This window comes from Frankliniella occidentalis, unplaced genomic scaffold (genome assembly GCF_000697945.3).
Source record: "Frankliniella occidentalis isolate FOCC.00 unplaced genomic scaffold, Focc_3.1 Scaffold349, whole genome shotgun sequence".
Classification (NCBI taxonomy): domain Eukaryota; kingdom Metazoa; phylum Arthropoda; class Insecta; order Thysanoptera; family Thripidae; genus Frankliniella; species Frankliniella occidentalis.
Window position 1 is genome coordinate 149,662 of NW_026267472.1, and position 12,870 is coordinate 162,531.

The 12,870-nt window shown below is 43.6% G+C and overlaps 1 protein-coding gene across 2 annotated transcripts in view; it reads right to left on the reverse strand.

Moving 5' to 3' along the window:
- Positions 1 to 10,897, reverse strand: part of LOC113214271 (probable cytochrome P450 6a13) — a 17,360-nt gene extending 6,463 nt beyond the window's left edge. For both annotated transcript variants that reach the window (XM_052274195.1, XM_052274194.1), the window contains exons 1-6: positions 10,733 to 10,897; positions 7,615 to 7,719; positions 6,510 to 6,678; positions 5,237 to 5,372; positions 4,029 to 4,138; positions 3,745 to 3,946 (exon numbers count right to left, since the gene is read on the reverse strand). In XM_052274195.1, coding sequence (XP_052130155.1) covers positions 3,745 to 3,946; positions 4,029 to 4,138; positions 5,237 to 5,372; positions 6,510 to 6,678; positions 7,615 to 7,719; positions 10,733 to 10,811 — 801 coding nt within the window. In that variant the 5' untranslated portion in view covers positions 10,812 to 10,897. The remainder of the gene's footprint in view (positions 1 to 3,744; positions 3,947 to 4,028; positions 4,139 to 5,236; positions 5,373 to 6,509; positions 6,679 to 7,614; positions 7,720 to 10,732) is intronic.
- Positions 10,898 to 12,870: the final 1,973 nt, after the last annotated feature.

Here is a 12,870-nt window from a genome sequence, read left to right on the forward strand (position 1 = left end):
CCCCCCTGTCGTCTGTGCACTGTAAATCAGAGATTGGTACTGACTGCACGTTTTCTGCGATACAGAAATATTGTACGATGTTGTTATGATCATCGCAGAAAAACTACAACATTAAATTAATTGCTTATATTTGTGATGACCATCACTTATTTGAGCGACACTTCGATGTACCATAGTTTTGTGCAATATGCGTTACACCGTTTTGAGATAAATACAGAATCATCCCATTATTTTGCAATAAGAATCACACAATTTTGTGATAAAAATTCATCACACCCCCACCCACTCCACCCCAACGAGTAATAAATCATGGGAATCGCGCAGGAAATTTTATCACACGAAAATATGTGAAAAGCATCACACTTCTTCGAATTACAGTGCGACAGTGCATCGCCACCCCCTGTCAGCCGAACCTTAATTCACCCCTGATCATCCCTCCCCTTAACACTAAACCCGCACACTGTAATTCAAAGTGTGATACTTTTCACACATTTTCGTGTGATAAAATGCCCGGTGTGATTCCCTTGATTTATCACTCCTGGGGGACTGATGAATTTTTATCACAAATATTGTGTGATACTTATCGCAAAATAATGCGATAGTTCTGGATTCATTGCAAAACAGCAGTGTGATGCTTATTGAAAAAACTAAGTTCTGGATTCATTGCAAAACAGCAGTGTGATGCTTATTGAAAAAACTAAGTTCTGGATTCATTGCAAAACAGCAGTGTGATGCTTATTGAAAAAACTATGATACCTCAAAGTATCGCTCAAATAAGTGATTATTATCACAAATGTAAGCAATGAAAATTTAATTTTCTACTTTTTTGCGATGATCATCACAACATCGTGCCATATACCTGTATCACAGAAAATGTGCAGTCAGTATCACACTGTGATTTACAGTGCACCACCTTCCTTCCCGCTTTCGCCTGCTGCTGCCTGGTCCACTTTACCCAATGCATAATATGTACCCGTAACAGGTATGTAACGACTAAAACTGTAACGGCGTTACGCCTCGTTACTGACGTAAGTAACGATTACGCGTTACCGTTACAGCTCAGTGGGAAATGTAACGCGTTACCGTTACAGTGCCCTAGAGGAAAAGTTTACTGAAGGTTGCTGTTATCTAACTGCAGATGAACTAAGCGAAAAACTTGTGGCCGCGAATTACTAACTGCGACTGGGATAAAAATGATTTTCCCGGATTATTACGGCATTTTCATCCGAGCCAAAGTGCAGTCTATGCATCAGTTACTTTACAGCTAAAAGCAGTCACATTTGCATACTGAAGTTCAACTAATCATAGCTGCTTTTCGACTGCGGACGCGACTAAGAGTGACTGGAAATACATTCGCTTGAGCTGATACCGACCGATTTTTCTTTTAGTTACTTGAGGACCGCTTTCAGTAACTTTAGTCGGAGTACAAATACTATCAGTCAGCCAAAGACCCTATATTTTGCCTGTTTTAGACAGCTTTTGCAAAAGCGTCATGTCAGTAAAATATGTTCAAAATTTAGTAACTGTCAGTCGCCCCCTTAACTAAAATTTGACTATGTCGTAACTAACATTTGCGAGAGTACTCGCTAGCAAGATAAGTCATTTTATAGCTACATGCATTTAAAATTTGTGAGCTGAAGGTTTGCTCCTCTGTGACTAGAGGGCTAGACTAGAAAAACTTCTCTTCAAAGACCTTTACTCCGTGGCGGGTTGTGACTGCTCGCAACGAAGTGACATTCAGTTAAAAAATCAGTCAATATCAGTCGAAAGTAAGTTCTCCAGTCATTAAGTCAGAGAGTCACTCTACCCCGACCAGTGGTACCCAGACAGATGCGTATAGCGTAGTGGTCTAGAGTGTCGACTTCCGTCCTGATATTTAAAGGTTCAAATACGCAATCTTTTTTTTTTTCGAAGCATAGTTAAAATGTACCAAAAGTCAGTCAAGTACAGTAAAGCTTTTCAGTAGACTCCAGGGTAATTGACAGATAAGATCAGTCGCCCTTCACTTCCTCTTAGGCGATATCAGTTCCAGTGAGTCAACCATCAGGTAAAACGCAGATAAAACAGAGCCGAGCTACTCAGCTTATATCAGTTCACTCCTGTTCCAGGGCGAGCCCTTAGTAGAACGCAAGTCAAAAGTCTGCAATTTTTAGTGAAAACGCTGGAAAACGCCGCTAAACACAGTCAATCTTAGTTAAAATCCGCCAAATGTCAGCTGATATTTTAGCTAACTTTTAGCAAAACGTCAGCAGTTCCCAGTTGCTTTTCCCCTCTAGGGTTACGAGTAACGCGGCGTTACAGTAACGTCGTTACTACGTTACTCTGTAACTTTAACAACCCTGGACGAGTTAACCCAAAGGAGACAATCCAATATCTGAAGGAAAACATTTATTTGTTTTAGGGTCATTTCACTGATGATTTGACAAAGGGGTTTAAGTCCACTTTTGCTAATTTTTCAGGAGGGCCAAAAGTGTGTCGAATTCTAGGCTGGCTGTTACAGTTTTAGAGCTAGAGTACTTTTTCCTTCACAGAATGTTTTGTTTAAGGATGCATTAGTGTTCTGCGAAACATATGCAGCTCTACCTCAATTAGAACAGTTTTTAGTGTGACTTATGTCTTTTCATACCCTTTTTTGTGGATCTGACAGAGGAACATAAGTCCATGCATGGGCTGACAAAGGAACATAAGTCCACCGGCGGGATTTGACACAGGAACATAAGTCCACCAGTGGGATTTGACATAGGAACATAAGTCCAGGTGTAGCTTCACAAAGAAACATAAGTCCACCAACAAGATTTGACAGGGGACCACTACTTTGATGAGTTACCCCTTAGAAAACCATAAAAGTATCCGAAAAATCGCAAAAATTTCCGAGTGCTTTTAAAATTGCCCGTTCTCAGTGGCCAATAAAGCATTCCGGTACAGCTGAAGTGAAGAAGAATTCGGGGAACAAAAAAAAAGTCACCATGCATACAACAGAGCGATTCCCGTTTTGTTGTTCCCCTTATACTTCTTTTCAGCTTCAACCAAATGCTTTAATTTTCAACCAGAGGGATCGACATCAGTACAGTTCTGTCTTTTTAAGTTACAAAGTTTCACTAAAAATTTGAGCTACCAATCTCAATCCGTTCACGAGTTATCGTGATAATAGACAACAGACAGACACACGTCAAATTTTTTGCTTACTGAAGTAGGTTAATGCTGGGCAATTTGAAAAGCACTCGGAAATATGAAGTATTGATAAGTACAGAAAAGTGGCATAATAAAATATCTAGAAGTCGATTTTTAAACAAATTTATTAACTATACCGTCAAATGATGAAGTAGGTACTTTGGACCACCTCATTGTGGATCACTGTAAAAATTATTTGTCACAATGGCGAAAATACTATTGCAATAGTATTTTACTATAGGTTTTCTCGTCACGGTGACGAAAAAAACCCATGACGACACCCCTGTACTAAAAATTAGCCATGGTATTTTCGTCATCGTGACAAAGAATTTTTTCAGTGATGCCATGGGGCATATTTTTGGTATCTAAATGTCCACCTTAATCAACACAATGCAGACCAAGGAAAAGACTCGTTTATAATTTGCACTGTGTGTCAAAAGAGCAGTCAAAGGAAGGTGGTCCAAATTACTTCGCATGGTCCATGTTGGACCATTTGACGGTTGAAAACAGCTTTGTAAACCCAAATGCACTATTTCCGTTGGTGTTTATAACATTTTTACACAAGCCTCTCACCTGAAAAAACTGCGCAGTCGAGCCGCGATGTGGAATTCGTAGAGCGAGACTAGGCCAAACTCGGAGCAGCCGCTGGCGTAGCTGACGCCACCATGAGTTCGTGAAGGACTGGGCACAGTGTGAGTGGAACGGGTTACCAGGACGGCGTAACGCGTCGCAATCTACACTGAATAGTGTTCGACCCATGTCATCAGTCACAAACCTGGCAGAAACAAGACCATGTTAACGTCTGGTGTGCCCTCAGTCTGCGGTGCCCGAGAGGGTGCTCATTATGATGAACTTGCCTTTCCATAAGCTCCTTCACATCAACATCAGCAAAACCTTCAGAGTTCATTTCTCCTCGGACAGAACATCGGAGATCTTGGGAAGTGCGGGCGTGAAGGGAAAACAAAGACTAGAAGCGAACACATACATAGAATTTATTAGAGGGCTCCGTAACTTATATACTCAATTTAACAAAACACGTGTCAAAATAAAATTTTAAGGTATCGATTTTGAAATATGCTCGATAGTACATACTGGAGACAAAAGTTGGACAAGTCGAATAACTAACTTATTTTCAACGAACCACTGAGTAAAAGTTACACGTTGTAACTTTAACTCTTAAAAGAGCGTAAAAAGCAGGCGCACTGTAAATCAGAGTGTGATGTTGACTGCACGTTTTTTTGTGATACAGAAATATTGCATGATGTTGTGATGGTCATCGCAGAAAAACTACAACATTAAATTCATTGCTTATATTTGTGATGACCATCACTTATTTGAGCGATACTTCGAGGTATCATAATTTTGTGCAATACGCGTCACACCATTTGAAGATAAATCCGGAATCATCGCATTATTTTGAAATAAGTATCACACAAAATTTGTTATAAAAATTCATCACTCTAGTCACATCGTGTGATAAAATTTCCTGTTTGACCCCTATGATTCATTACTATTGGTGGTGTGATGAATTTTTATCACACAATTGTTTGATACTCATTGCAAAATAATGCGATGATTCTAGATTTATCTCAAAACGTTGTGACGCATATTGCACAAAAATAATGATATGGTCATATATGATCATCACAAATATACGCAATGAATTTAGTGTTGTAGTTTTTCTGCGATGACCATCACATCATCGTGCAATATTTCTGTATCACAGAAAACGTGCAGTCAGTATCACACTCTGATTTACAGTGTAGCTTATAATATGAGGCGTTAGGTGTTCTACTGTAGCTAATGCGAAGTACTGGTCCTTCTTCTTCAGTCGAAAAGTACGTAGCTAATTTGTGACACTCGGTGCACTTCTTTAGCTGTCAGGCACTAGTGTTCAACATTCGGTAATATGAGGCACCGTGGTGGCACCGTGTCCCACATTACCTGAAATATGAAAGTCCCCCACACTTGCTTTCACTGAGTCCATTTTTGTAAAATGGCGAGAATGCGACAGCTTCAACAACATTGTCATTGTGCTAAAGATTTAAAACGGTTGCAAAATTACCTTAAGCTTAGCAGGCGTTAGGACTCGGGACATGACGTCACGTACTGCTCGCCACCGTTTTTCATCGAGAGAAAAGAGGTGAGCGCTGAGGGGGTTCGTCCGCTCATTTTTGGGCAGACCTCGATCCGGAAAAGTGCTGCAACGCAATTCATCGAAGAGTCATTGGTCATCCCAAGCATAAAGTACGAGCACAAACAAGACTCCTTATTTTGTGGCACACACTGAATGGAAAAACATTCATTTTTAAACATGTGGTATACAGTTGTTATTGTACGTACTGATTTAAGAAATCAGACATAAATATGTATAATTTTATCGAATTTTAAGAATAATAAAAATGTAGATGAATATAATTCATGTACATAAAACTTCTATATGAATATATACCTTTTATACGTTAATGCGAGTAAATGCGTAAGTTATATAATCATATAATCACTCCACACGGCATGTCGTACATGTATGTACGCATCAGTTCTTCCCATAGTTCAGGGGTCTCAGACTGTGACGTTACGCGGGCCGCACGAGTCGGACCTCTCACTCGCACTCACTGCGATCACATAGCTCCATCTCTCTCCAGTGCGGCCCTTGCGGCCCGCGGGCCGCGTGTCTGAGACCCCTGCCATAGTTCGTTTGTATATAAAACGCTTTAACCGAAGGGGTCCCTCGCTAGTCCACTCGCGTCTAATGCGTGAAAAAAACGTCTAATTCGCGAAAACTTGCGTTATTAAATGTAACTGTGAGTCGAGCGTCGAGACATGAAGTGTTAAAGATTGTTAGTCTAAGCGCTCCTGATCGACTACACTACACACCACCCCGAGTACGGGGAGGGAGCGTGGGGTGGCTAAAATACAGAACAAGACAAAGGACAATTTTGAATCTCGCGAGAATGCGTTCTTCAGCACATTTTTAAAAAGATGCAAATTTAAATTAGAGTTATATCTGAAAAGTTACAATTTGTACTTAGCCTACTTAGAAATATATGTCTGGAACGGTTGGGCCTAGATGAACAACATGTGGCGAGGGTGGTCTGCAAACCGGAAGTCGACCGAATATAGTTGGTCAAAGACCAGAGAGTTGACCCGAAAATCGTGACTTTTGCTTTATGAAATGGCTCTATCAGTTGCGTATAGTTTGTAGAGCCTAACGTTTTACCAGCTAAATACTTATGGTTACGGCTGCCACGGCACAACGACAATGTGATTTAAATTTCTGGCGACATAATGTAAACCTGTACATCGCAGAACGGCGATAGTCTTCAGTAAACACTTACATGTTGTCGGTACATACGCGGTGGATAACGTTGAGATCGACGAGTAGTGTTTCCCATCTTAGACCTGCGCCAACCCTTATGCCGGGAGTAGTTTTTTCGCTTTCACGAGCTCTTAGGTATACAGCCTGCAAGGCGAGCGCCTCTGGCAGTTCTTGCAATGACTGCCTACCTGAAAGGGTACATGAGTTTAGCCTCTGTCCACAACACATCACACTCATAGAATGCCTAGCGCACGATAGATTCGTATCGTATGACCAGCATTATGAGTTTACGGTTCTTGCACGCAAACATGGGATAAGATGTAGGTAAAAATGATAAAATAAGTGCAACTACTCCAGACTAGTAAGTGCACAACTGCAAGTTGAGTTCTTCCGAGTACACAACTACGCAGTTACACACTTACAAGTGTTAAGCAGTTCTACACTTAAATTATGAGTTTGGGGACAGAAAATAGAGGATGAGAGGGGGGATGAGAGAAGGGGACGGGGGGGGGGGGGGCAGACGCCAGACCACATCTCGCGTAACAGGCTTCGCGAAATCACACGCTGCGCTGTTACGCTGCCGACGCGCCTGGCAAACATCTACCTAGACCTGCGGCGCTGAGAAGAAAGTCAGGCATAAGGCTTAGTCGTAGATAGGCCTCCAGCCCCGAAAGTCACAAATTTTGGGCCCCAGGGTTTTATTTTGACGAGTTTTCCGATTGGAAAAGTCCCTCTGGCATCCAAACGGCTAGAAATAAAGCCAAACCACGGCATGTCGTCTCTTCGGGCTCTACTTTGACGAGTTACCCCATAGGAAGCCATCAAAATAATTGAAAATTAGCAATATTTCCCTGCTTTTAAAAAGCTGGAGGGCTAAAAATCATACAGTTCTTGCTTTTTATGACATAAAGTTGTAACAAAAATCTTATGCACCTAGCTCAAACCATTCTCGAGTTATCGGGATTACAGACACAAACAGACAGACGCGAAACCATTGATCGATGGAGTAATAGGCTTTGCTAAAACTCAGCCAATCAAGAAGCCTTTTTGGCGACCACGCTGAGTGGATCTGCTTGATACCACAAAGAAATTGCAACAAGGGTGAGAATGTGAAGGATAATTACCAGGGAGGTGAAAACGGAAAGTGGACCCTAGGTTCAGCCGCAGCAGCACAGCATAAAGACACAGGACGGCCACAAGAAGCAAAGTTGAGGTTGTCCACATTTCGTCTGTAATTAAAAAAAAACCTTCGGTAAGTGTGCGTTAATACAGAATAAGGCTTCGCACACTGTTTAATTCCGACAAAGCATTCGCTTTGCAGAGCTGAGAAGTATTTTGCTCCTTTGTAACTACGAAGCATTTACCTTGCAATTACAAAGTGATGCTTTGCAATTGCGAAGCAATGAAAACGTAGCAAAGCATCGCTTTGCAAATGCAAAGTCGACCCCTGAAAACTAAAAGGTCGTAACTCGGAGCGGCTGCGTATAAGGTCGTACTTCGGAGCGGTTGCGTATAGTGTCGGATCTCGCCAGCGTCCCAGAGAATGGTCGTAAGTCTATTTTTTGTCGATTTTGCGAGATGCATTAGAAAGAGAATTTTCTCCCGATTCTAATGGTATGCATCTCGCAAAACCGACAAAAAATCGACTTACGACCATTCTCTGGGACGCTGGCGAGATCCGACACTATACGCAACCGCTCCGAGGTACGACCTTATACGCAGCCGCTCCGAGGTACGACCTTTTAGTTTTCAGGGGTCGAAGTGTCACTTCTTCAAGTCATTTCTTGATTTCGTCACTCTCTATTTCGTTCCGCGAGTCATCCCCACCACTCCAGGCGGACGAGCAAGAGGCGGCTGAGCTCTGACAGGTGACGAGACGGTCCAGCACCCAGCTGCCAGGGGATTAGCGACCAGCGGGGAGAGGTCCAAGCCGGGCCGTTCGCCTGTTCCGATCGAGTTGTGTTCTGTTCGAAAAACGTTCATTATGTTCATTGCAACGTATTGCTTTTAAAACAAGCAGGCCCGCCCTTCCGCCAAACGAAGTTGCCAGCTCCGCTTCGCTCCGCCGGCAACTCCGTTCGGCAGGGGCCGGGCCTGCTTGGCCTGCCGGCGGCGATGGTCGGGCCTGCGGCCCGACCATTTCTGCTACGCGATTTGCTGAAGAGCATGATCGAATGATGTAGCGGGCCTTCGGCCCGCTTAAACCCGTCGTCTTTGAGTTTGCCCCAAAAACTCGAGAAAGGGATGTAACGGTGAAGCACCGTGACTACAACCCACCCTTCCGCTTAGCAAACGTTTTTCGGGGGTGGGGGGAGAGTTTCCTTTCAATTTTGCTGTTTTTAGGCCTTTCACTACAACTTATTGTTCACTATGGCAATTTTTAGCTTATTTTCGTCCAAAAAATACCCTGTAGCGCCTAAACGGTTTTAGACAGAGCAAAACGGACGAAATTTTCGCCCAAAGGGCTCTACTTTGACGAGTTACCCCTTAGGAGAACATAAAAAAAAATACTTTTTGGAAGAATTTTTTAACCTTGGATACCCCCATTCACACCCTTAGGGGTGGTTGCCAGGATTTGCCGTAGGCGTTTCGTTCTCTAGAAGTGGACCTTAAGATCCCCTGAAAATTTCAAGTCTCTAGCACATCTCCTTCCAATGGAACAGACAGACAGATAGACACGAGGTCGTTTGCATAAGCCCGCTGGATAGCTTTTTCAAAGCAGAAGGGCGGGCTAAAAAAACATTTTTTTACGTCCAAACCGCATGTCTCAACTCCAATTTTGAGGTTTTTAGCCGTTATTTGGCAACCAGTGCTAAAAACCTCAAAATTGGAGTTTAGACATGCAGTTTGGATGAAAAACAATGTTTTTTAGCCCGCCCTTCTGCTTTGAAAAAGCTATCCAGCGGGCTTATGCAAACGACCTCCTGTCTGTCTGTCTGTCTGTTCCACTAGAAGGAGATGTGCTAGAGACTTCAAATTTTCAGGGTATCTTAAGGTTCACTCCTAGAAAACGAAACGCCTACGGCAAATTCTGGCAACCAACCCTAAGGGGCTGAAAGGAGGTATCAAAGGAAAGTGGGTAGGTCTAGAATGTCGGAATTTTTTTTTTTTATGAGCCTCTAAGGGGTAACTCGTCAAAGTAGCGCCCTGTGGGTGAAAATTTTGTCCGTTTTGCTCTATCTCTCACCGTTTAGGCGCTAGAGGGAGTTTCTATCACGAAAGTGGCCCAAAAATAAACATATTAATTTTACAATAAGATGTAGAAAAAAGCCTAAAAACCGCAAAGTAGCTAGGAAACTCCCCCCACCCCCAAAAAACGTTTTCTAAGCAGAAGGGTGGGTTGAAGTCGCGGTGCTTCACCGTTACATCCCTTTCTCGAGTCTTTTGAGCAAACTCAAAGATGACGGGTTTTAGCGGGCCGAAGGCCCGCTACATTATTTGATTATGTTCTTTCGAAAACTGCGTGACAGAAATGGTCGGGCCGCAGGCCCGACCATCGCCGCCGGCAGGCCAAGCAGGCCCGGCCCCTGCCGAATGGAGTTGCCGGCGCAGCGAAGCGAAGCTGGCAACTTCGTTTGGCGGAAGGGCGGACCTGCTTGTTTAAAAAGCAAGACGATGCAATGAACATACTGAACGTTGTTCGAACAGAACACATTTTGATCGGAACAGGCGAACGCCCCGCCTAACACCTCTCTCGGCCGGTCGCTAATCCCGGCCACCCGGCCCCGCCTCGCCCCGAGCCACGCCCAGGAGCAATACCCGGTCCCTACCTGGGGTTTCTTGATTACAGTCCGTCGCCGGGCCCGAAACGCCGAACCAAATCAAGAAATGACTGGCAAAGCATCACTTTGTAATTGTGAAGTAAACGCTTCGTAGTTACAAAGGAGCAAAATACTTCGCAGGAATTCACCAGTGCACTTTTTTTTTCTTGACACTTAACTGTTATGAACTCTGGTTTGTCCCCAGCCTATGTATTTTTGTGAACACGCGCTATTGCGTTACTGCGTATTTATTTTACACGTACTTACGAACAGAGTTGGAGAAATTTCTGCAGAATTTCCATTTGCAGCTATGAACCGTTTTGTCCATAACTGCGTATAAAGTAATACGCAGTATTGCATGTTGACAGAAATACTTAAGTCCCTATTAAAAAGTTCACAAGATTTTGGGTTTTACGAAAGTGAAGGAACTTTCCGTCGAAATGTCGCTGTCACTTTAGCGGCAGCACAGGTACAAACTCACCACTGTGGTACTGTCCAGCAGCGTATAAGGTTGCGTTAATTTCAGAACCGCGGCCGTAGCCGACGGTGAAGTTGTCCATGCTGAAGACGAAGCGTCACTGTGCGTCTCCTCCTGCCACCGAGCGAAGACTGCTCCGGCGAGTACCGTCGGGGAATAGGGGGCCGAGCGCGCGAGTGAGCGGGCGTCCCACCAGGTACTTCCCCGTGGGGACGCCGCGCTCTCTCTCGCGTGAAAAGAGGCAGGGTGGGGGAATCAGTTAAACCAACGCGCGGGCGATACAGCTCTTGCCAACGCTGCCAATAGGCCATGAAAACTAAAATGCCGACAATTTCGGACGAAAATTATGATTTGTTTTCCAAAAGAATTTGTTTGTGAACACTCACGGAAAATTTTACTTGACCATTGATTTAGAATCATAGTACAGTAAAGAATCCGTATGGTATTCATGTCCTCATACGGCAAGCTGCAAAGTTACGGTCAGCCCGGTTCAGCCCGGAACTTGGGGAATAGCCGGCAAACAGTAGGGTCCAAAAGCACGCTGGTCATACTTCAGGCGACGTCTCGCGTAACAGGCTTCGCCAATTCTCGTGACACACCAACTCGAGGCGTCTACACTTTTAATTCGGGGCCGGGGCGGGGTGTCCTGCAGGTAGGCGTCAAGTCGTCTAACCCCGCCCCGCTCTGCGAGTGGCTGAGCTGTAATGTGGTATCATGCCGCCGATGGCCGAAAGGCGTTTCCTAACTGTTGACGGTGAAACAGGACTGAAACTGGCATAAAACGGGTATTTCGAGTTTAAAATCTAAATGCGAATTAAATTTAAAAAAACGCTCTCAAAAGCAAGTTAAGTTAATTCATTGCGGTTCTTTTAAGATATAGTACGCCTATGGTTGAACGTGACTGCACTGTAATTCAAAGTGTGATACTTTTCACACATTTTCGTGTGATAAAATGCCCGGTGTGATTCCCTTGATTTATCACTCCTGGGGGGGTGATGAATTTTTACCACAAACATTGTGTGATACTTATCGCAAAATAATGCGATAGTTCTGGATTCATTGCAAAACACTGTGATGCTTATTGAAACAAGCTGGGCCCGCTCTTCCGCCAAACCAAGTTGCCAGCTCCGCTTCGCTCCACCGGCAACTCGGTTCGGCAGGGAGCGGGCCCAGCTTGGCCTGCCGGCGGCGTTTGGGACGGGCCTTCGGCCCGTCCCTTCTGTATTTTTATGGTGTAATACATCTTCTATCCGAAAACGGGCCTTCGGCCCGTTTGAGTGACGGCTCGCTTCGAACCATCTTTTTGCCAGGTACCTTTTCTGTCTACTTCGTAAGTAAAACTCAACAAACAAAGTATTCTTTTTATACGCTGAACATCTTTGGCTGTGTGTGCCGCAGTTTGTAGAATACATGCAAGTTATGCCGAAATTTTAAGTTATTGATGTTAGCTTATGAATCCAATAACACACCTATGAAAATGTACATAAGACTAAACCTAGAAGTTAAATATACTTCCAGGCATACTCTGAATGACACCGAACGTGTTCAAGCAACAAAAAACTAAATGTGTTTTTTTTTGCATGAAAGTGTACACGTTGTATTAATGATGTCCCACCATAAAATAAGCCCACTCTTCTGCTTAGAAGAAAATTTTGAACCGGCAGCATACTTCTCAGACAGAAGTGTACTTCTGAAAAAATAAAAATATTTCTGTTTTGGCCATTTTGGTGAGAGAAACTCCCTCTATCGCCTAAACGGTGAGAGATAGAGCCAAACGGACGAAATGTAAACCCAGAGGGCTCTATTTTCACAAGTTACCCCCTAGGAAACCATCAAATATTGTCAAAACTTAATACATTGTTTCGGGGCCACTTTTGTCAGAAAAACTCCCTCTAGCGCCTAAACGGTGAGAGATAGAGCCAAACGGATGAAATTTTAGCCCAAAGGGTTCTACTTTCCCAAGTTACCCCTTAGGAAACCATCAAATATTTTCTAAGCTTAATATATTTTTTTGGGGCCACTTTTGTCAGAAAAACTCCCTCTAGCGCCTAAACGGTGAGAGATAGAGCCAAACGGACGAAATTTTAGTCCAAAGGGCTCTACTTTCGCGAATTACCCCTTAAGAGACAATAAATAAAATA